Raw genomic sequence first — 24,122 nt, forward strand, 5'->3', positions numbered from 1 at the left:
TCTACACCTGAGGACACACCTCTACACCTGAGGACACACCTCTACACCTGAGGACACACCTCTACACCTGAGGACACACCTCTACACCGGACACACCTCTACACCTGAGGACACACCTCTACACCTGAGGACACACCTCTACACCTGAGGACACACCTCTACACCTGAGGACACACCTCTACACCGGACACACCTCTACACCTGAGGACACACCTCTACACCTGAGGACACACCTCTAAACCTGAGGACACACCTCTACACCTGAGGACACACCTCTACACCTGAGGACACACCTCTACACCTGAGGAGACGTCGCTACACCTGAGGACACACCTCTACACCTGAGGACACACCTCTACACCTGAGGACACACCTCTACACCTGAAGACACGTGGCTACATCTGAGGACGCGTCGCACACGTACGTGAAACCCTTTTCAAACGTGGAGGAAATGTCACACCTTCACATTAAGGCCATTTAACTCAATACAGGCAGACTCTTATTTTGAAATACTCAATGAAGTGACATTTACAAGTTCCTTTTTTTTTTTAAAACAGCATGTTTACTTCTACTAACTAAAAACTATGTAAATGTGAGATGTGAGCATTTGCTTTATGGAGCCGACCTGAAGTAGCAATGCACTGGATTGCCACCAGGGGGCAGTTCTGCTGGTTCTGTTTGAAAAAAAGCTGTAAAATTAGTCAATTTCTCATTTGATTTATAACAGTAAACATTTTCCTGGAGAGTTAATGTCTAAAGTACTCATTTCAGTTCTTCAATTTAGTAAGTTATCTTCCCCCATTTAGAAGAAAACAGATGTTTGAGTGGACACGAGTGTGATTGACAGGACAGAAATACAGGAAGCAGGTCACATGACCCATCAAAGACTTCATCAAAAAAGATCACTTTATTCAAATAAAAAAGCAACGGGGTGTTTGTTTCAGAAGATATTTCAAGAGTTGAAAGTGTTTCTTCAACATGTACACTTCAAAACACACGTTTATCACCGATTAGCGCTTTAAAAAGTGAAATAAATACACAAAGTTCAAACTAAAACTCTAGTTATGAACCGTAGAAACAGAAAGTGACATTGTGCTGAAATGACAAAAAGTATTAAATCATTTAGAACAACAAAAATGACCAATTTAAAAATATACAGTACCTACAGGTCAGTGAGCATTACTGACTCATAAAACTACACATGGGCAAATTAACAACGTTCTACCTGTAAACACTGAACTGTTGGAGCAGAAATGTTAATATTAAAGGGGTAGATCAGTCTTAGGACTGCGTTGATTAAGTGTTTGTGCACAAATAATGGCGTCATCTGGATCTGATCAGGTTTTGCACTAAAGATTGTGATGTTTTTTAAACTGTCATTACTCATTGAACTTAACTGAGGGTCTTTTAAGCAGCATGCACATGGTGGTCGAGCTCTCACTGAAGTGCAGACCTGCTGTTGTACGATTGAGCACCAATTCATTCATTTCCCTGTTATGAATGAATCACCTGCATTCTGGTTTGACACAACACTGCCACCTAGAGCTTTAATTAAGGCCATGACAAACAGCGACATGTATAAGGGGGTGAGTAATGTCGGGATTCAAGTCCAGTTATAGAGGCTGCCATGTTCTGAGGGATTCTCACTTCCGTTTGCTCTTGGTGTCAGTTGTCTGGAAGACACTGGAGGCAGACATGAGGTTCTCGATGTACTGACCCAGAACCTGGTTCTCCGACTTCAGCTTCAGGTTCTCCTCTTTGACGCCGTCCACTCGAGCAGACAGGTCTGAGCACACAGAAGACATACGTACATGAATGTGAGGACGGGATATAAGGGGTACACGTATTCACACAGAAGAATAAGGTGTATACACTTCCCAGTTGTGCTCGTATACTGGGACAAGGACAGTGTGTGTGTGTGTGTGTATTACCCTCTAAAGTGTGTTGAAGTTCCAACACCTGACTGATGAGCTTTGTCTTCTCCTCCAGCTCAGCCTGGTTCTCCAAGTCACCTGCAACCATCAAACAGTCACTGAGAGACTCGTGTAGTGCTGTGTGTGTGTCTGTGTGTGTGTGTGTGTGTGTGTGTGTGTGTGTGTGTGTGTGTGTGTGTGTGTGTGTGTGTGTGTGTGTGTGTGTGTGTTCTCACCATCGTCAGAGCTCATGGTGAAATACTCGTCTTCCCTTTTGGAATGCAGGGCTGCGACTCTGCGGGACACTGAAAGACAAACGAAGTATATATACGTATATACATATATACGTATATATATGTCTATATATACCTAAATATACATATGTGTATATGTATATAAACATACACATGTATATATATGCACATATGTATATATATACACATATGTATATAAAAACACACATATACGTATATATATATATATACACACGTATATGTACACATATATACATGTATATATATACACACATATATATACATACAAATACATATATATACGTGTATATATATACACACAAGTATTGAAGCATAAGTCATATATGGCTTTGTTGCCGTTGGGCTGGGTTTGGACGCTCATGTTACTTGATTGGAAGGTTTTGCCACACAGACCTGGCAACCCTGCATTCACTACTGATGCTCTGGAGCCAAATAATAATACTTATTATTATTATTATTATTCATTACATTTCTAGAGCGCTTTTCGTTAGCTTGTCTGTGAGTCTACTTAAACCGGGTGAAGGAAGAAACTAGCCGGAAAATAACACAAAAACACCGACCCGGGCCTTCTGCTCCTCCTCCTGCTGATGCTAGCCACCGGGCTGCTAACAGGCTAACAGGCTAACAGGCTAACACGGATGTCGGCATCAAACGCAGCAGCAGGTTAAACAGCAGGAGGATGCGGGGCAGCGTGGGGACAGCGGGACTAAGGACACGCACCTCACCGCGTGGAAAACAGCGACGGCTGCTTTGGAGACGTTAAACAGCGACAGGACTTCCCCCGGCTGTGTTTGTCCAGTCTGTCCACCACAACAACCAGCTCACGACACTACACAACCGCCGGGGGGCGCCGGGGGGCGCCGCAGGACTCCACTCTTCCTCTTCTTCTGGCCGTTTACCGCCCTCTGCTGGGCCAACATAATATTGACCTGTTTTTCTTTAACTGTATTTTTAGTGTTGTGACGAGTTGCTGGTTTTTAAGTTGCGCGTGCTAAAATAAACAGCAACTTTTTGCCACATTTAGCAAAAAAAAGCATGTATAAAAAACATGTGAATTATTTTTTAAATGACTCTGGTGGAGGATAAAGCGGTCGATAATGGATGGATGTTCGTTTTGACCAGATTAACAGCAATATTTGTGAATTTTGTGATTTTTACTTTTCTTGTCAAAATATAATTTCAATGTTTAATCTGGATAAAAATATAAATGTTAAATATAAATGTTAAATATACGACGTTCTGACGAAATGCATTCTGGGATACATGGCTTTCCCAAATACGCTCAAGTCACCACCCGATGCATACTTGGTAAAACACTTCTGAACATGTTTTTTGGTTATTTTAGGTAGTTATTATCACGAAACTATATGTTCAAGTTTATTCCCCCGCCTTAGGGTGGTTTTAATTCGTTATTTGATTGTATAAACACAGCCTGACCTCCTCGAGCTTTTATTTTGGTACATCCGGTTACCGGCAGTGCATATTAGCTAAACATTTAGTTTAAAACGAAACATTTATATTTAACATTTATATTTAGATTTAGATTTAGATTTAGCATTTATATTTAACATTTATATTTATATTTATATTTATATTTATATTTATATTTATATTTAACATTTAACATTTAGATTTAGATTATAGAATTTATTCAGATTAAACATTGAAATTATATTTTCACAAGAGAAGTAAATAATAATATGACAAAAGACGTAGAAATTATGATAAATTATGTTTGTTTTATGCTTATTACTTAGCTTTATCTCCATGTCATTATATGTCTTTATGATTATGTCTCATAAATATGACTTTTTGTCACATTATCTCATCATCATGACTGTATATATATATATAAAAACACATTTATGTCCTCATTATGACTCTTTATCTCTTTATGACTGTCTCATTATGACTTTATACCGTAATTATGACTCTTTTTTATTCCGTTATCTCGAGATAATGGCTTTATAGCAGTGAATGTATCTCGTCATTATAACACTTTTATGATTATTATCTCTCTTTTGAGTCATAATTACGAGACTTTTTTTAATAACACGAGAAACGCGCGTGTGCGTTTTTGTGCACGCGCACGTACACGCGCGTTTGTGCGCGCGCGCGCGGCGAAGTGAGCAACATGGACAGCGATGATGAAAATGTGGAGGAGCTGGTAGAAGGTAACACACTGTCTGTCTGTGTGTGTTTCTGTGTGTAAACGACAGTGTGTTATGATTATGAACGACGTGTGTGTGTGTGTGTGTGTGTGTGTGTGCTGCTCTGCTCACGGTGACCGGACACTTAAATCTCCATGAGTCACTCTTCTCTGGGCCTCCCCCGGTAAACACGCAGAGCCGCGGTCTCGAGTAGAGTCGTTAAGCCGCTTGACAGGCGCCAGAGCGCGGCCAGGCTGCTGTGTGTGTCCCGCCGCCTGTCGTCATGTTGCGTTCAGGTGCTCACAGTGTGCTACACGTGTGGTGTATGAAAACACACCCAGAATCAATGCTAACGTGTGTGTTGGTAGGTTTTACTGACATTATTTTAAACCACAGCTTCCCCACACCCAGACTACTGAAATTCAACATTTAATCATTGTTTACCATAATAGGCGGGACAACATGCGTATTATCATGCATACACAGACCTTACATTCTTGTTGGTACATTAGTGAATGGAGAAAACTCGTTTGAATTTCAGGAGAATTACTTTAAAAACCTAACCTACCTCACCTTACAGCAGGGGTGTCGACTCATTTTCACTGAGGGCCACATCAGCATAACAGTTACCCTCAAAGGGTCAGATGTAACTGTCATACAGAATAAATGTAAACAAATGTAATGTAAAATAAAGGTAACATATTGATAAATATGTTACCTGATTGTGTATTTATTACTCGTCGCATGATGCATATACAATGATACACTGCGATCTAGTGGCGGTGCCGGCACTTTGCGGGTAACGCAAAATCGCCATGCATTGTGGGAAATTTTAGTAGTTTATATTCAACGCACGCCTTAAAGGTGAAGTAAAGTTTCAATGTCCTCTCAAGTCATGTAAATGTGTGTGTGTGTTCAGGGCCACTGGATGAAGATGATCAGCCTCATGGTTTCTGCACCGTCACCTACTCGTCCAGTGACCGCTTTGAAGGACACTTCATCCACGGCGAGAAGAATGGCAAGGGCAAGTTCTTTTTCTTTGATGGAAGGTACAGTAAAGAGCATAATATGAAATAAACTAAACACATTATTGAATCGGAAAACATGGACTATTTAGCAGACGTGTGGATATCTGAGCTGCCTCTGAGGGTAGTTCATTATGATAACGGGTATTTGTTTTTGAAGTGTAGTCTGTTATTGTAATGAAATGTATTCAGAAGCAGCACTAATAACTAATCCAAAGAGACACACACACTCACATCATCTCACTATACCTGCTGTGAGCACAGTGATCAATATGAAGCTCTATTCCCCTTCCTTATCCTCCCTACAGTACCCTGGAGGGCTTCTATGTAGATGACGCTCTGCACGGCCAGGGCCTGTACACGTATGAAGATGGCGGCGTTCTCCATGGGACGTATATGGACGGCGAGCTGAACGGGCTCGCTCAGGAGTTTGATGGAGAGGGTCGTCTGGTGTTCAAGGGCCAGTACAAAGACAACAGCCGCTGTGGGGCGTGCTGGACCTACTACCCTGTGAGTCAGCTGACCGCTCGCTCACCATAACACACTTTACAGTAGTCAAAGTCGACTTTATTGTCAATTCAGCAACATGCACTAGACTGAAGGTAGAGACTTTGTCTATTGGAAGAATGTGAAGGTTTTTATTGAAATATTTAGTTCATATTAAAATAACTGAAACCTGGACTGTTGCACTTATACATTTGGATTATCCTCAACATTTTCAACACTTTTAGTAGAAGTTGTTCTTGTCGAACAATACAAATTTAAAACAACAGAAGTGCCAATACGCAAATAAAAGTTCAGATCCTCCAAATAGTTAAATTAAGAAGTGCCTGTACTGAGTACCGGACAGTACCAGTAGGGCTGGGCGATATATATCGAAAAATGTATCGTTATCAAAATGTACGACGATAATCAACGTAATTTTGCCGTTATCGATACATTAGATAATTCAAAAATAAAGAAAACAATAAAAGTTGTTTTTGGCTGTGTGTGTAGGTAGGCAGGCTACCTGTATGTTCATGTCCCTTTAAGACACTCGGACACTTATATCAGGCAATGGTCAATTATGCAAATTAGGCGATGACGTCATTTAGCAACTTCGTTATCAAGGTGAGCTGCTCAATATATGGTGATATTCATTTGAGGCCATATTGCCCAGCCCTAAGTACCAGGCAGTACCGTGTCTGGACAGTACCGTGTACAGACAGTACCAGGAAGTACAGTGTCCGGACAGTACCGGGGAATACAGTGTCTGGGCAGTACAGCGTCCGGGAAGTACAGTGTCCGGGCGGTACTGGTTAATACTGGACAGTACTGGACAGTACCCCCACCCACTTCAAGCACTGGTGAGGCTTCATGTCTCAGTGGGTGAGTCGGTCGTATGTCATACAATGTGTTATTATGTGACTACAATAATAAACACACAGCTCATCATTTACACGTGTTGAACAGAAGTCAATCTTTTGAACTGTGTCTTGTGCATGTTGGTGTGTACTGTGCTGCGTCTAGGACGGCGGCTGTGTGTTTGGGGAGGTGAATGAGGACGGGGAGATGAGCGGCGGATCTATAGCCTACATCTACCCAGACGGACGCACGGCTCTGCTGGGAAGCTTTGTGGACGGGGAGCTCATTGAGGCTCGACTCGCCTATCTGACCTCCAGTGAGAGCGGGAGGCCTCGCTTCGAAGTCCCAAAAGACAGTCAGTACACTCCTGTTCATGCCAGTTAGCCTGTTAGCATGTTGTCCTGAAAATGTGTCTTACCTGAAGAGAAAAACACACAGAAAAGCTTTGACACCATACCTAAAATTCCTATAGATAAGGAAATGAAGCTGCAGTACCAGGAAGAGGGCAGCAGAGAGCAGGAGCGTACCTAAACTACCACCAAAATGGTGCTAATGTTGCTTCTCTATCAGAGCATTAACGTTCAGATTGTGTTCAAACACTGACAAACTGCGATGTTTGCAGACTCTGAGTCAGCCACAGTGACACATGGTCTGTGTTTAAGGTCCTGTGTACTCGCATGACAAGTCCACATCCACCTGTATCGCCACCCACACTCTGCTGCCTGACCCGTATGAGAGTGAAAGGTGAGCGTATGTCCGTGTCCTGATGTGATCGTCCCTGTGGACACTTGTCCTCAGACTGTCAACATGTTCTTTTCTCTTTGTCAGGGTGTTTGTGGCAGATTCTACCATTAAAGGAGCAGGAGAGGGTTTGTTTGCCAAGATCGACGCCGACGCTGGCACTGTGTTATCATTCTATAACGGAGTACGCATCACACACTCGGAGGTACGACACACACACACACACACACACGGAGCAAATCAAGAACCATCTTCAACATTTAAGAATCCACTTTCCATCAAACTGGAATTTACCATTTCAATAATAAAATGGAAATACGCTTTTATTAGTAAAAGTATTAGTAATATAATAATTGCTTACAAGTCCGAACGTGTATTTAAGTGCAAAGATTAATGTTTAGAAATGGCTTTTAATCTTTCTTGGGCTCATTTTGGAAGTTGGACGAGACAAAAACAATCATTTATATCATCGTAAAAATCCATCTGCAGTGCGGCCATTTTTGTAGTCCTTTGAAAGGAGAGAAACTACTGAATGGATTGATACCAAACCATCTATACACAGGTGACTCTAACCCTAACCCATGTCTGATGAGGAAATAAAAGCTTGAAATGGATTGAAGCGCTGTTTATTTCATTACAAAGAGAGAGTGAAGATGAGCAGCTGTGGGCCCTGACACAAGTGTGTAAAAGTGTAACTGTGACCATCTAAGTTCAAGGGGAACGCTGACAAAAGCTTGTGAGGATTTGAAACGTGGAGCTGGTGGTTGCACTGCAGCGTTCAAACCCCGTTCAGAGGTTACGTGTTACGCACTAATGTGTGACTCCTCAGGTGGACAGCAGAGACTGGTCCCTGAACGGAAACACTATCTCACTGGACGAAGACGCCGTGATTGACGTCCCTCAGCCGTTTGACCAGATGGAGAGATACTGTGCTTCTCTGGCTCACAAAGCAAACCACTCCTTCAGCCCCAACTGCAAGTATGAACCGTGAGTTTGAACTCTTATTACACTTTGAAGTGAAACATGACAGTTTGTGTCTTGGCTCAAGTGTTTTCAGGGAACAAACAAGCAGATCGCTCCAGTCCTCACATTGATTTTGAGCTCTATTCAACGACAAAATGCCAGGATCATTCAGTCCTGGCGTGTAGATTTCATCGGCTAACACACAAAAGCTAACGGAGAAGCTAAAAACACGAGGCAACACACTTCTGGGGGCGTTCTTACTAGGAGGTAAAAAAAAAAGAAGAAAAAAGACGCCTATAGGGGACAACAATTCACATGCAAACGATGCCACATGGTGGCTGCAAGTGGGTACTGCAGGCGTGAACCAAAACGTGAACAACAAAAAAGCTCTTACAGAATACAACCACTTCCTCTCTTTTAACCATTACTCAAATAATAATTCAAATCAATAAGTTTGAAAGAAAGTTACAACAGAGCAGCTTTTTAAGGAGAGCTTTAAACTTTGGCGACTGAAAGACGCAGACCACAGACCTGCAAAATGCTGATGATGAAAAACGTGTCAACAAACTGCATATGTTTTTTTATTTGACCAAAGTCTTAACAAAGATTTGCAGTCAAAACAAATGGACATTCATGTGAGAGTGTGGGATGGCACCGATTTTCGGTCTTGGAAAGTCATTGAAAAGTCATGGAAAAAAACTTGCTAAAAAAGTGTACGAACCCTGTGTTTTGCATTTTCACGCAGGTACGTCCATCCTCGCTTTGGGCTGATCAAGTGCATCCGGACGTTGAGAGCTGTGCAGAAAGAGGAGGAGCTAACCGTCTCCTACGGCTACGACAATGGTCTGCCGGGGAAAAACGGCCCAGAGGCTCCTGATTGGTACAAGCAGGAGCTGGCTGCGTTTCAGCAAAGGCAGGTGGATCCCACCGGCCAATGACGAGGACAGTGATGTAACAATCTACATGTGCTACCATCTCACAAGACTAGAGTGTTGTTGTGACATCAAACCTCAGTGTAGACGTTTAACAACAAACTGTGCTTCTGAATAGTTTTCAAAAGGAATAGTGATAGATGCTTTAAGGGAGAAACTCTATGCAAAAACTAACCACATTAAAGGAGACAATGCTGTGACGCTGCCAATAGTTTTACAAAACCCGCTGCAGTTTACAGAGCTCCCCCTAGAGGTTTGGAGTGTAGCAGTGCTGTTTGTGTGTCAAATTCAGCTGGCCCGATGAGTACAATACTGTGCAAAAGTTTTAGTGTCATCCCTCCATCATCAGGAAGAATGTGATGGTCACAGTCATGAAGGAAACATTAAGGACGAGGACTTTTCTGTTAGCTAAATCTTTTGCACAGCACTTTATTCATACATTTACAAAACACACATCGTAGTAGTCTATTCACATATATACAGTATGTTGATGTGACTACTTAGTATACCTGAAATTGGTAAAGTATTATATTATCTACCGTTTCTAGAGGTGATTTGTAAGTTGAGGGTAACGGACTGTTTCCATCTGTAATAGAACATAAGAGTCTGTTTTCTAACACATTTGTTTTCAGACGCTACAAATAAAGTCAAAGATAAAGAAAGTCTTTCTTCATGGATCATGCTGCATGAAATGTTCAAGTACTCTTATATGTTATGTGTGGTGGATTTCATATATACTTCATACACTCACAAGACCTGTAGGTGAACCTGCTTCGTTTCCTTCTATTTAAAGAGCAGTGTGCAGGATTTAGTGGCATCTAGTGGTGAATGTGCACAATGCAACCAACTGAACATCTTGTCGCCTCACCTGTGGTCGCATTCAGGGAGCATAAAAACCAATGTGCTCCATGACACAGATATCGATAAACACAAACTAGGGAGAGAGAGAACAAGGTTAATGACAATAAAGTCATATTCATACCCTGAGTGTGAGAGAGTGAGTGTGTGCGTGCACCACAGGAATTCCCCCAGCAGTCTAGGTCTATAGCAGCATCACTAAGAGATGGTCCAGGTTTCCCTGAGTCAGCTCTAACTATAAGCTTTATCAAAAAGGAAGGTTTTAAGTCTAACTTTAAATACTGAGTTTAAAAGTAGAAAGTTACAGGTCGTCAGGACTTAATGTCTCTGAGACATTCCTGGAGTTGAACAATTTATTTCATCCGGCCTCATTGATAAATATAACTGTGTGTCATCTGCATAACAATGAAAGTGTATGTGCTTTCTAATAATGTTCCCTAAAGGAAGCACATATAAAGTAAAAAGTATAGGCCCGAGCACAGAGTGTTGGAGCTCATGGTCTGAGGACAAAGAGAGACAACGGACCAAAGAAATCACAACAAGAAGCTCAAGGATTGAACGCATTAATATTCAGTGTTTGCTCATTCTGTGTGAACACCTGTGAAATCTTTATGAAGGGAAGAGGCTGTGGGAAAAATGGACCTTGGAATTTGTTGGACTTGATGTGATTTTCAGTTAAAGGTAGGAGATAGCAGAGCAGAGAGCCTCTCACTGGTTGCTTTGATGGTGGTGATCTTGTCCAGCAGTGACTGTGATCGTCTTGTTGCTGCTTCTTATTGTACAATATTAAATTGCTAGTTAGTAGATAAAAAAGGATGTTTTGGCCCAGTATTCAGTAGCGTAGGAAAACAGTGCCCGAGGCTGAATGATACATGAAATGAGTCCTTTATCAGTCTACTAGAAACCTTTCTAGAATAGGAGCAGCCATTGAGCAGTGCCCAGGGAGCCTGGTGGGGCTCGAACCAGCAACTCTCTGGTTACAAGCCAAGTTCCGTTTTCCCAAAGGCAGCAAACAAATAATGCTCCATTGATTCTGTTTGTGAAGACCAAACGGAGTAAGAATAATAACAAAAGTGACTTACTGCAGCTTTAAATAGTTAAATTGATAGTTTTTTTTGATTGTTCTTTACATTTATATTTTCACATACTTTTTAATTACAAGGTTGTTTACATGTTATTTCATTCATTTTGAAAAAAAATATTTTGAACTCATACATTTTTCGTTGGTGTCAGATTATTTGTAACATAATGGTGATGAACACTGGTTGGAAGGAAGGGCCCCCTGGGAATTTTTGCCTAGGGCCCCTACAGACTCTAGAATCGCCTCTGTGCAAGCTGCCAGTAGCTCCCTTTCAAAGTAGCTGGCCAAAGGTTTCAGTGTTCCAATCCCCCTTTAAGCTAATTGAATCAGTTTATTCAGTTGTCTACTATAATGAATAATAATAATAACAACAATAACCCAAATCCTGCTCCATTACAGAGATGATAGAGATACACTTGTCTATGGAGGTAAAAGTGGGCGGAGCCAGCAGCCTGAGAGTCCACACTGAGGGCAGCAGTGTCCCTGCTTCTGCACCTGCTCAGGTTAATGATAAACTCTGTCTATGCTAACTGCTAACCGGTGCTAACAGCTGTGGGACGCCGAGCAGCGGCTCACAAACACCGGGATCAAACTTCTACGTTTGAGTCGTTCCAGAAACCACTACGTTCACAGTAGCCGTCGTTAGCGCCACCGAAACAGCGGCTTTCGTCAAAGTCGACGCGCCGACCGTTGACAGGAAGTGAAGCGGGAGAAGAGCCGGACATGGACCGACACAGGTACCTGGTGTTCAACCAGAGGAGCGTGCTGGTCCTCGGGGTCCTCCAGGTGGCCTGCGCGGGTCTCTGCGTGGTCTGCGGCTTCATGGACACGGCCTTCCGCAAAGACACGGCGCTGAGCAGCACCAGGACGCCGCTGTGGGGAGGACTGGTGAGGACACGGTTAGACCCGTGACGTCACACTGAATCATGACGTCACACATCACGTCACACATGTCCACCTCTTACAGGTCATGGCCTGTCCAGGTGTCCTGGCCCTGTTCGCCTCCCAAAGGAAACACTCTGTGCTGGTGAGTTTCTGCTTATTATAATGTTAGATTATTATAAGACATTAGAATGTCTTATAATAATCTAATTTATGGATCAAAACACTACAGACACTCTTCAGAACATCAGAAACTGAAGATATTCAAGTTTGTTTATTTGCAGAAACAGAACATGAAAGAATGAATAAATGAGGCTTTATTTCAATAAATTTATTTAAAAATAACACACTCCAAATTGTGAAAACGAAAAGAGGAGAAAGACAATTAAAAGAAGCTGAAGCTTATTTAATCCACTTTTTAATCACTAACAATCACAAATGGACTTCCTATTTACAACTCGGTTACAAATTGCTTCTTATACACAAATGTACAACTATTTACTTAAATGTGATATATGATTATTATTTCTCACTCCACATATTGAGATACAGAAGGTTTTTAATGTTGTACGGACACAAGATACAACCCATAATTATGTCTGTGTATTGTAGAATCACTTTAATGAATTCAGTGGCTTTTGTCGTCGTAAAATAAGCCTTACAGGTGTACTGTACAGAGCGAGAGGCTGTCAACATGTTGTGTTAATGTGTGTTTTGAACTTTGAATGAAAGTTTCTGTGAGTGACTGTGGCACTGATGAACCCAAGCAGGTTATTTTAGTGAGGTGAGAAAAGTCTTGTGATCCGTTTAAAGCTTGAAAAGCTTGTCTCTACATAGAAGTATGACGACACTGTAAGGGAGAACTTAGGAGTTCTTACTAGAATGACCTGCAGGAGCAGACACTAATTAGGAAGATGACATAGGTTACAAAGTGAGGATATCCTGCCGTCTCTGCAGGTGAGTGTGATGGTGGTGGCAGCAGGTCTCTCCTGTGTGGCAGTGCTGGTTGTATCTGGTTACGCCTGTCTGACGCTCACGTATGGGGAGGAGGATGAAGACGTCTTCCACCATCACGACAGCCCACGAGTGGTAAACACCACACACATGCATTAGATGAAGCGCCATGAAAAATGACTTCCTCTAGTCCAGGCTCTGTCAGTCCTGGTCCTGGGGACCCACTGCCCTGCATGTTTTAGACGTTGCTCCAACACACCAGGTTCAAATAACTTGGTTGTCATTAGGCTGTTTGCTAATGAGTATAATTAGGACTATTTGAATCAGCTGTGTTGGAGCAAAAACATGCAGAGCAGTGGGTCCCCAGGACCAGGATTGACAAACCATGCTCTTGTCTACATGAAAAACCCAAACCAGGTGTTTGATTTATGTACATTTAGTGTAGTACCCATACTTGTTCTCTCGCATGTTTTGTCTAAATAACACTGAAGGTGGCCCTTAGCATGTCTCCTGTCAAGTTATGTGATTAACGGACATATCAAAAATCAGATCATCAAAAAGACAAATTGTGTTTCACTGTAAAATGTTCGTCAAAAAGGAAATGAAAAGCCTTTTTTCAATTACTGCAATAATTCATGAAGCACAGTGATTTTGGTCAGGATGATAATGACATAAAATTTACACTACAGGCTTCAAAGGTACAACAACACCTATTGATCACTGTGGGCTAGTGTAAAAACATAGTTTTCCATACAATCAGACTCTCTAGGGACGCACAATATTATCGGCGTATCGATATCGACAAACATTATCGGATATGAGCAAACACACCAATATCCCCTGATATGACTAATAATCAAAACAGTAGGCTGAATAGGCTGCTACCACATTAACCTCTATGCTAGCACCCTATACGATTATTTATGTTTATTTAATTCATATCTACATATGCTGTGACATGAGTATTCAAAATATTGTCAATTTCTCTACAGAAGAGATTACCTGACCTTTGCAGTTGGGCACATGGACAATTGTATATTCACTGGTATACTGTAGGTTATCGGCCCAAGCACTCCTGATAATATCGGCACAAAGTCCAACATCATGCATCCCTAAGTATTGTTATATTATTTTCCATTTCTGCTAAATGACACAACATTTCAAACAAACTGCACTGTTTTTTGTTCTAACACACACAGCACAATATGCAGCTGCTGTGACCTCCTCTGTGTCTCTGTTCAGACCTTTGTGCTTCATCGCATGGTGAAGGCGGCCAATGCCACCATTCTGCTGTCCTGCACCATCAGCCTGGCTCTGTCCTGTCTCATTGGATATGTCGGCTGTCGCAGTCTCCCTTGCTGTGGCTGCTATGATGCTAGAACTGGACTGGTAAGGAGCAACAAAGTCATCTATCTATCTATCTATCTGTCTGTCTGTCTGTCTGTCTGTCTGTCTGTCTGTCTGTCTGTCTGTCTGTCTGTCTGTCTATCTATCTATCTATCTAATTCCTGTTCACTGTTGTTCCATCGGTTGGCAGATTAACAGGAAGAATTCTTAGTGACCTTTGAAATCTTAGACTGATGAGTAACTTATCAGCTTATTAGGGGAAAGATCAGGAGCTACAGCAGGTCGTCTATTAAACAGAAGGTTGGTAGTCCGATCCTCGTGGTTCAGTGGTTGTCAGATCATTGTTGAAGGAAGGCGGGGGTAATGTTACTGGAAGACATATTTGATGGGAAAAATGTAATCTCGTTAGAACAATCTAAATCTAATATTCAGAAAATATTTTTGGAAGTTCCTTCAGTTAAGGAGCTGTATCACAGCAGATAGAAAGGTCACATTTGCCGGGGAAATCCGGCCTATCCACTCATATATGCGTATGGGTGAAGCTAGCTATTGCAACAGGAAACCGTGGTTTTGAGACACTGGAAGTCATAAGAAAAGATCAGCTTTAAGGAATGGAGAGAGGAACTAACTACGATAGCTTCTTTTGAACCACTTATTTACAAGATAAACAATTATCTGGATCTTTTCTCAAAGGTATGGGCTCCTTATCTGAAAATGATTGGAAAGTGATGGTCATGGTGGCTGATACCTGTACACTCCCCTAAGTACTCTGTTACCCATGTAGGGTTAAGGAGTAGTCACATACAGGTGCATCTCAATACATTAGAATATCGTGGAAAAGTTCATTTATTTCAGTAACTCAAATAGTGAAACTTTTTGGAGGTTCTTGTTAAATGTGAATGAGAACCAAAGACTTAAACTACTTCAGTCTGTGTGTATTCAATGTTTTTAATACACGTTTCACTGTTTGAGTTGAATTACTGAAAGTTGAATTCCATTATATTCTAATTTATTGATATGCAACTGTATTTGCTTTTGTATATTATTCTCCTATATATGATTTACCAACTATATTTAAGTTCCCAGCATTCGATTTTGAAAATTCCCGGACTTTTGCGACCCCAGTAATGATGTTGTGACCTGTCTGAACGATGTGTGTGTGTTGTAGGAGACGCTGGTGCCTCAGTGTGACCTGGGGGACACTGAGATGGTGTGTACCTGGCAAGGTAAGGTGTCCACACACACACTGGTGGTTGAGCAGTTTCTTGGGTCAGTCTGTGATCGTGTTCTCTTCTATGTCCAGCAGGAGGCGACAACAGGCTCTTCAACTCCCCAGTGCATTCCCCAGAGCAGGGCACCGCTGCAGAGGAGGAGGAGGAGGAGGCCAGGCCCTCCAAACTGCCTCCATACAGCAGACTGACCTGACACCTGACACAGCACAGAGACTGCATCATGGCAGCGTCTTTGCTCTGTGTCCAAACATTTCATTGAAACCTCGCCAAATCTTATTACCTGTGTATGTGACGTGTGAAAACTGACATTTCTTTTTCTAATTTTGATAAATTTGTAGAGATTTTATTTGTATTTAATGAATAAAAGTTGACTTTCTAAAGAGAACTGACTACACAGTGCTTTTGTTGCACATTTTCCTCTGTATTTGTCCCTGGTCGTTCCATTCAGAAGTCGCTGTGAATCAACCCGACCTGAATCTGATTGAGCATGCATTTCACTTGCTGGAGACCAAACTGAAGGGAAAATGCCCCAAGAACGAGCAGGAAGAGAAGAACGTGTCAGTAGAGGCCTGACAGAGCATCACCAGAGATGAAACCCAGCGTCTGGTGATGTCTATGCCTTCAGACTTAAGGCTGGAATTAAGTAGAAAGTATTAAACAATAAAAGTTTGATTTATGATTGTTTAGTTTGTCCCATTACTTTTGGTCCCCTAAAAAGTGGGAGGCTCATATAGAAAGTGATGTAATTCCTACACCGTTCACTTGATTTGGATGTAAATGCCTTCAAATTAAAGCTGAAAGTGTGCAGTTAAAGCACATCTTGTTTGTTTCATTTCAAATCCATTGTAGTGGTGTATAGAGCCAAAGAGAAGAGAATTGTGTCCATGTCCCAATATGTATGGACCTGACTGTAACTCTAGTGCTAGCTTCTCTACACTGGCTCCTGTCGTGGAAGACTTTTTTTCCTGGATCCTGGTTAAAACAATGTTTTGATAATGAGGAGCAGTGCATCCGCCGTTCCAGAGGGGGGCGCTGCGCTTCTGAGAACGGATGTGCTGGATAGTACTGGCCAATCACAAGACTCTGTCTTCTGGGGGTGAAAGTTCACTCTGAAATCTCGCAGCAGAAAAATACTGTCAAAAATCAAAACAAACCCATCAGAGAAACAGCAAAAACATTAGGTGTGGCCAAATCAATTGTTTGGAACATTCTTAAAAAGAAAGAATGCACCGATGAGCTCAGCAACACCAAAGACCTGGAAGACCATGGAAAACCACTGTGGTGGACGACGTTCTATACACTGGATATATATTCATTATAATACTGTGTGGTGTGTATTTTTTAAGATGGCACATGTTTGTGATAACTATAGTCTCAAAAGAGACATAGAGAAGCGTAAAACTGCCAGAGGGGAAAGAAAAATCACAGATTTCTTTAATAAAAAACACCTTTATCGACTCTGTTGTCGTTTTAAAGATCTTTTAAACTTCTCTTACAGTTTCAGGAGCAAAATTCAATCTTTCATTATCTGTCATTCATCGCTATAATCAACAATAGACTCATCTGAACATGTCAGTCTATTATTAATAGTACACATCATGTTATGGTGAGAAGCCTCTACCATTTAGAAGAAGATTAATCAGAGCAGTCAAGAAGGCGCCTGGTGTCCATATGTCAGTACTGCAGTCTGAGCACCATCACAGAGAGCACACCAACAGTCGTTGTGATTGGCTGCTCCTCACAGAGCTGACGCTGTACAACATGAACTCATCCTGAGTGAATCTGCTTCCCCACGATGATGGACGTGGATTGATCCAGAGAAACAAGGAAGTTCTCACTAAACAACAAATGTTGTTTCCCCCTCAACAGTCACATTGTAAAAACTGGCCCCGTCCATTTAACAAGCACAGTCACTGGAAAAGCCAATCGTCAGCTCCACTCATGTGAAGGCATCTCCCTCCCTCCATGTCTGGTCCTCAGCAGCTGCTGCAGCCCCAGCCTCTGTTGCCCTCGCCTCTGTCGTTCATCGCCCTGCTCAGGTTGACGGTTCCTCCTGATCCTCCAGGAGGCTGACTCAACACCAGAGGCTTCTGGGACTTCAGCTTGTGAGCCACCGTCATAAAAATGGCTTCTACGTGGTCACTGTTTCCACGGCTGCCACCTCCTTGGCTGTTGGGGTTTTTGGCAGACGTCTCAAACAGGGGCATGGAGTGGGCGTCCGCAAACTGCTGCGCCACGTCCGTGCCCACCTGGACCGCGTCCTGCAGGTCGCACTTGTTCCCGACTAAGATCCTCGGCACCTCCGTGCCCAGAGCGTGCTGCTTGCACTCCTCGATCCAAGCAGGGAGGCTGCGGAAGCTGGCAGCGTTGGTGACGTCATAGACGAAGACCACGGCGTGGACGTTGCGGTAGTAGTGCTGCACCATGGACTTCCTGAAGCGCTCCTGACCCGCGGTGTCCCACAGCTGGATCTGCACAGAGCACAGTGGACATTGATGAGGACATTACAGTCAAACAAAGGTGGTTCTCTGCTGCCAAATAATGAACTAATGTGCACACTTGGAGTTGTGTGCGAGGATAGAACACTCACCCATTCACTCACTGTGGATTCTCCAGAGTCTCTCTGCTACATTCTCACATGATCTCGCTCTGACGTTAATCTGAGATTATACTACGGAGACTCTCTCCTCTCTCAACCCAAAAAGAGCCTACTAAAAAGACTGGCCAAAGACAGAACCAGATGTTGTACATGAATGTACCATCACTGTCTACTGTCTACCCCTTTAAAAAAAACATATGGAATAATCCAGAAAAGCACAACAGAATCTATTTAACACATTTATTCTGCACTGACTTTCATAAATGTAGACAGTATAAATTAATCATTAAACATAAGCAGTTAATGCCTAACCTTAATCTAACCACAATTACTATCTTAGTAAAACTAAACTTAACCAGATCTTCAGAAATGAGGTTCTGCCTCATTAGCACCAGGTTTTGGGCTCCATGAGTACTGGTCCTGACAAGGTCAAGGTGTGACAGGAAAGGTCCTAAAGACACACACACACTCTTGTACTTGCTGCATACTGAGGACCAGCATTTCCACTCTATAAATCAACACAATTACAAATATCTACTTCATGAATGACATCAACAAAGAGCTACTGGGTGCAGTACCATAAAATGTCTGCAGGTGGCGCCCTAGAGCAAAAAGTGTGTGAATGCACCAGGACTAGAAAATGGGTTTTTGTACCAAATTGAGGACCTCTGTTAAAAACATGTTTAGTATAGCATGTTTACAACCTAAGGAAGTGATTTCAATGAAAACAAAGTGAGGACCGGCCAAAATGTCCCATGTCGTAAAAATGTCCTCACGTGTTGGTTAAAAACCCTCACTGGTCCTCAGTATGCGACAAGTTCACACACACACACACACACACACACACACACACACACACACACACACACACACACACACCTTGATGCTCTCTCCGTCTATGTCCACCAGCCTCTCCCTGAAGTCCACACCGATCGTGGCCTCGGTCTTCTCGGGGAATTTGCCGGCACAGAAGCGGTAAGTGAGGCAGGTCTTCCCCACCCCGGAGTCCCCGATCACGATGATCTTGAAGATGCGAGTCCTCGGCGGTGGAAGGCTGGAGCTCGTCAGAGAGCCCGAGAATTCACCCGACGAGCCGCTCACCGCCATACCACACCGACAACACCGACAACACCGTCACACCGGAGGAGCTGCAGCCGAGCCGGGGCAGCGTCAGCGGGCCTTCACCGGGCCACTCACGGTCCTACGACACCGTGAAGACAGTGTGTGTACGGAAGGTTCCGGTGCTGTGAGGACATTCACGGTGTTTACCTCCGAACCAAACGCTCCCAGTCCACAGCTGTCAAGCCGTGAAGCCACGTACTCGTCCTCCAGGTCTCTTCTCGCGAGATACACTTCATGACGCATTCACGGTCCCGTAGGAAAAATACAACTTCAACCACAAGACTCAAGATAAATATCACTCACTCATGATCACCGATTAAATGTATACACAGTATATACTACAGTAACAGGGTGGAGTAGGGAAGAGGGAGGGCTATGGCATAAGGTACTCTTAAGCTTTTTGTCATCACTAGTAAGACACTTTGGTACACTAGTAGAACTACTCAAGTGTTACTAGTAACACTTTTCCACTACTAGTGGACAGTTTGGTACTTACTAGTTAACATTGTAAGCTGCTCCATGTATCCACTAGTGTCACTAGTTGCATTTTATCAGGCCAATGTGTACTTGTGCACAAAATGCAAATGAAGCCGGTGGAATAATGATACAGTCCTGAGTCTTGGTTGGTCAACATTACTTATTCTAAATTAGAGAGCCAATAGGAAGCCTCAACGCATGCTTCTTACCTACCTTCCCATTAGCATTTTGTGCAACTAGTGTTACGAGTAAGCACTTTGGTTTCTACTAGTTCAACTATTCTGAATTGTTGCCATTACTAGTATTACTAGTACGGTCCAACACAGGCGTCTTCTCATTGTCACAGTACTCATGGGTGACTTCAGGCCATCTTTGATGACCCTGGAGCTGATCATTGGCTCAGTCTTGACCATTCTAGATATTCTTCCAGTCATTTGAACGGTCGTCTTCAGTTTGCTTCCATGTCTCTGGTTCTCCCCTCTCCAATCAATGTGTTAGTCAAAGTATGGAGCCATTTAGTGAGTATTTCATAGAGAAATGCATGAAGAACATGTGCTGGCTTCATCCTGAAATAAGGGCCACCTTGTTTTTTAACATCATTCCCTTCCTCACTAATTGAACTCCACACTGCTATCAATTTGAACACAACCTTTCAATTCATTATTCAACTACACAGACTGAGAAGCATGCAGACCTTGAATGTTGGGTCTATTGGTTTTCTATGACTCTACTACACCTACTGGTAAATGATGTGATATCATTTCTACCAAAAACAGTGATGGATCAGGTTGGACTGCTATTATTTTGAACACAACTGTATATATGACATTTGTAAGGTGAAATGTTTATGTCAAACAAAAGAAAGTAGTGTTTTAAAAGTCTTTATTGTCTAATGACAACATGAGGGGGAGTACACAGGCATCACAACACTGTTCCATCCAGTCCAGCCAAACGACTCCAGATTATTATTATTAAGACTCAGCTCCACAAATGACTGGTTGGCATCATGATGAAAGCAGTGAAGTCTCAGTTAATACTGTGATGCATTTCCTCCTCCTCCTCACAATCGTGCAGAGTCCACATCTGGACTAACTGAAGAAAAGAGGACCACATGGGTCTGGGATCAACTAGCCCATGTTCTTGCGGTTTCCGTAACCTCTGCGATGATCGTCTTTCCAGTCATCCCAGTTTCTGGCTTTCATCAGAGACTCCTCATCATCCTGCTCAGCCTTCTTCTCTTTCTCCTCGTCTTCCATATCCTTCGCATCCCTGTCGTCGTCCACAGCGACGTTCCTGGGGATCCCCTGGTCAGGCAGGGCGCCGTGTTTCCTGTGCTCGTCATACCATTCGTCTACCGTCATGGTGGGAAGGCTGGGGTAACCAGTGCCAAAGACACGGGCCTGTGAACAAAAACACAACCACACTTTAGGAAAATGACCTGGTACCCCGACAGATTTTAAACCCTTGTGTGGTGTCAACGCCATTTTTAAACGCTACGTGATTTAAATCTGACACGTCCAGGATATTCGTGTTCAAGTGAACGCTGGTACACACATTCATAACACTGACAAAACTACCCAGATTTAGCAGAGCTAGCTAGCTGTTGTTTGCTGGGTGCTTCCAGAGCGTTCCAGGGCGTGCTCTCTCGGGGGGCGCTTGGCGGGTAGCCGCTAGCTAGCTAGTTAGCGAGCTGCTTTCATAAATGGTCAGTTATTTTCTGACATTAGTGTTCAAAGCTCAACGGTCCTTTGAACGGTCCTTTGGATGTGGACCAACATATTCACACACATTTCAAGATTGTAACGTGCTTATTTGCTAAAATATATTTCAACGAAAATGTTCCTCGGCAGATGTGGCCGCCATCTTTGTCGCTGAATTCGCAAAGTATCATAGGTAATTTCATCTTCCACTTCTTTTTATGCCCGCATCAGAGCTCATTGATTTAATTATTTGGCATTTTTTCCACCAGACATTTTCTTTTTCCGGCCAAATTCATGTAACTATATATATATATATATATATATATATATATATATATATATACATACATATATATATATAGCGGCTAACGTAAACCCTGGCTGGGAGGAGTGTGATTTTCATTGTTTTTATGCCGCTGTCAGTACTGTTCTCCTCAGCGAGAAGGCGTGTTAAAACGGTGACGGCTGAGATTACGTCGGTTTTCTTGGTTAACGCCTGGTCAATCATGCTAGCCTGCTAGCTGGCTGTAAACTGTGGAATGGATTTCCTGAGCGGAGTCATGCATTATTACTCATCACGTCTCCGCTCTGGAAATCCATTCCGTTTTTTTGCAGCCAGCTAGCAGAGCGGTCAGGGCATCACTTGTGGGGACATTTCAGCAGACAACATTAAAGCACAGACGGATTGGAATTCTTTACAGCTGGATCAGAAATCTCCGATCCGTGAATTACATCAGACAGTGTTGTCCGTCCTGAAGGAGCAGTCTCACCTGTACGGCATCCTTGGTGAGGATGAATGGCTTCATGGGCGGCCTGGCTGGTTGAGCAGGCTGCTTGTGTGCACTGTCCTTCAGAAAAACCATCTTCTTCAGAATCTCCATCTCCTGGTCAATGCTCTCTACTTCATCCAAACACACTGCTATCCATCTCCGGACGTTGAGGAGATAAAAATCCCTGCTAACTTCGTCGTCAGGCTGTCCACTCTCTATGGCTCTGCGTACATCTGACAGTCTGGTCTCCAGCTCCTTCTTCTGACGGTAACGCTCGATCTTGGCTTGTCTCTGTGAGGCCATGGCAACCAGGTCTGAAGACTGGGGCACAGACTGGAAGCACAATTACAGACAATTTAAAAAAATGACTTTATGACTTATATAAGTGTATATGTTCTAATAAAAGACTCATTCATCAAATTCATCAAATTCTCCACCAGGGTTGTGCTACTGTTCAAATGGAAGCATGGGTCACACTAACTACACATTTAGTTTTACAAGTGTATTCGTAGAATAAGTAGAATACTTTAGTATAGTAGTGTGTGTGTGAATGATCAATAATCATTATTATTGGTAGTAACACAGGGCCCCAAAGTCTAATTTTGCTTAGGGCCCCATGGAGGCTTGGGCCGGCCCTGCGTACAGTTCACTGACAGCAGCGCCGTTCCCGAGACCCCACATGACCGCGCTTTGCTGTGCTCGTACACAGCTGTGACGTCACTCTGGGAAATAAGATTTGTCTGGGCTTTTTATAGCCTTTAGGAATGTTTTTCAAACATGAAACTCCATGAACTAAAAATATAGAATATAAAGATTTATAAAAGCCCGTGTCCATGTCTTCAGGTGTCCTGTGAACACTTTTACAGGTGGCTCTTTTACTATTGTGGTCAATGGGAAAATTGCTTTTTGGGCCGCATGAGTATTTCTTGTTGCAGTACCCACAGTGGCCACCATGACACCAGCACTACATCCGTGCAGCAGTCAGGGGCCTCTTACTTCTGTGTCCTCCTGCATGTGTAACACTAAAACGGCCTCACCTTGACTCTGACAGACGTTCCACTCTCTGAAGAATCGTCTGAACGACTCGCGTCTTCCTCCGCGGGCGTCGGCAGCTCGAAGCGTGACGCGTTATACTCTTTACATCTCTTCAGGAAGTCCATGAAATAGGCCCGTGCTGCCTGGACGGTGTCCAGCCGCTTGTCTCTGCTCGTCTGCTTCATGGTCAGAGCTCCTAAGAGCGCGGGCAGCAGCAGGTACTTGAGGTCCGCCGTGGCGACCTCCTCCAGCTCCTCGTTGCGGCTGAAGAGGCTGAGCTGCGCCACCATCCTGGACGCTTCTTCTAACATGGCGATGGCGCGTTTCACTTTGACCTGGATGCTGTTGGAGCCCAGCGGTTCGTCGGTGCTGTCCACCTCCTCAAACATCTTCCAGCCGCGGTCCAGCAGCTCGGATATTTTGGGGTTTTCTACGTCAGGATTTGACGGCTGTTTGTTGTCGCTGCCATTTTCGCACGCCGCCATCTTGTATTATTTTCCGGGTTCTGTCTTCTTCGCTGCATATCTTTACTGCAGATGGTTTTGGGTGTGAGCGGCCGCCCCCTGCAGGTCAAACATTACCGCTGCATTCAAGTATTCAAACATAATTAGGTATGTTAGATAAATCATAATTCCTTTTATATTGTTCCTAAAATCAGAACGAGTAAAAGAGCAGATGTATTCGTTTCCTTGTATTTCTTATCTAGACAATTTAAAAATCTG

The 24,122-nt window shown here is 43.1% G+C and overlaps 4 protein-coding genes across 6 annotated transcripts; 1 reads left to right on the plus strand and 3 right to left on the minus strand.

Annotated features, from left to right (window-relative positions):
- Positions 1-936: 936 nt before the first annotated feature.
- Positions 937-3,014, minus strand: LOC310941360 (short coiled-coil protein B-like). 2 transcript variants are annotated; one of them, XM_083906519.1, is made up of 4 exons: positions 2,909-3,014; positions 2,150-2,218; positions 1,932-2,012; positions 937-1,786 (listed from the first exon to the last, which is right to left on the minus strand). In XM_083906519.1, the coding sequence occupies exons 2-4, from the start codon at positions 2,163-2,165 to the stop codon at positions 1,644-1,646; spliced, it is 240 nt and encodes a 79-aa protein (XP_083762645.1). In that variant the 5' UTR covers positions 2,166-2,218; positions 2,909-3,014; the 3' UTR covers positions 937-1,643. The 2 variants fall into 2 exon arrangements, with proteins under 2 accessions (XP_083762645.1, XP_083762646.1); XM_083906520.1 differs by having other exon boundaries at positions 2,914-2,996.
- A 1,277-nt stretch (positions 3,015-4,291) lies between these two features.
- Positions 4,292-9,990, plus strand: setd7 (SET domain containing 7, histone lysine methyltransferase). 2 transcript variants are annotated; one of them, XM_083906512.1, is made up of 8 exons: positions 4,292-4,362; positions 5,258-5,387; positions 5,672-5,873; positions 6,873-7,062; positions 7,370-7,451; positions 7,536-7,653; positions 8,278-8,435; positions 9,157-9,990. In XM_083906512.1, exons 1-8 carry the CDS (start codon positions 4,323-4,325, stop codon positions 9,347-9,349), a joined length of 1,113 nt encoding a protein of 370 aa, XP_083762638.1. In that variant the 5' UTR covers positions 4,292-4,322; the 3' UTR covers positions 9,350-9,990. The 2 variants fall into 2 exon arrangements, with proteins under 2 accessions (XP_083762638.1, XP_083762639.1); XM_083906513.1 differs by having other exon boundaries at positions 8,278-8,426.
- A 7,217-nt stretch (positions 9,991-17,207) lies between these two features.
- On the minus strand, positions 17,208-19,572 carry rab33ba (RAB33B, member RAS oncogene family a). Its single transcript, XM_083906517.1, has 2 exons — positions 19,176-19,572; positions 17,208-18,168 (listed from the first exon to the last, which is right to left on the minus strand). The coding sequence occupies exons 1-2, from the start codon at positions 19,401-19,403 to the stop codon at positions 17,674-17,676; spliced, it is 723 nt and encodes a 240-aa protein (XP_083762643.1). The 5' UTR covers positions 19,404-19,572; the 3' UTR covers positions 17,208-17,673.
- A 1,234-nt stretch (positions 19,573-20,806) lies between these two features.
- igbp1 (immunoglobulin (CD79A) binding protein 1) lies at positions 20,807-23,885 on the minus strand (the record flags this gene model as incomplete). The annotated part of the gene is made up of 3 exons (XM_083906514.1): positions 20,807-21,295; positions 22,366-22,698; positions 23,403-23,885. The coding sequence occupies 3 exons, from the start codon at positions 23,883-23,885 to the stop codon at positions 21,023-21,025; spliced, it is 1,089 nt and encodes a 362-aa protein (XP_083762640.1). The 3' UTR covers positions 20,807-21,022.
- Positions 23,886-24,122: the final 237 nt, after the last annotated feature.

This window comes from Microchirus variegatus (genome assembly GCF_963457635.1).
Source record: "Microchirus variegatus genome assembly, chromosome: 19".
Classification (NCBI taxonomy): Eukaryota; Metazoa; Chordata; class Actinopteri; order Pleuronectiformes; family Soleidae; genus Microchirus; species Microchirus variegatus.

What these genes read in the sequence shown, in the direction of transcription:
- LOC310941360 (XM_083906519.1), bottom strand. An exon ending in ACTTCAACACACTTTAGAGG is followed by an intron (nt 1,787 to 1,931) that starts GTAATACACACA and finishes CTGTGTGCTCAG; the next exon opens with ACCTGTCTGCTCGAGTGGAC.
- setd7 (XM_083906512.1), top strand. Translation starts at nt 4,323, where the DNA reads ATGGACAGCGATGATGAAAATGTGGAGGAGCTGGTAGAAG. An exon ending in TTCTTTTTCTTTGATGGAAG is followed by an intron (nt 5,388 to 5,671) that starts GTACAGTAAAGA and finishes TCCTCCCTACAG; the next exon opens with TACCCTGGAGGGCTTCTATG. An exon ending in GACCCGTATGAGAGTGAAAG is followed by an intron (nt 7,452 to 7,535) that starts GTGAGCGTATGT and finishes TCTCTTTGTCAG; the next exon opens with GGTGTTTGTGGCAGATTCTA.
- rab33ba (XM_083906517.1), bottom strand. Translation starts at nt 19,403, where the DNA reads ATGGCGGTGAGCGGCTCGTCGGGTGAATTCTCGGGCTCTCTGACGAGC. An exon ending in TAGACGGAGAGAGCATCAAG is followed by an intron (nt 18,169 to 19,175) that starts GTGTGTGTGTGT and finishes TGCTCTGTGCAG; the next exon opens with ATCCAGCTGTGGGACACCGC.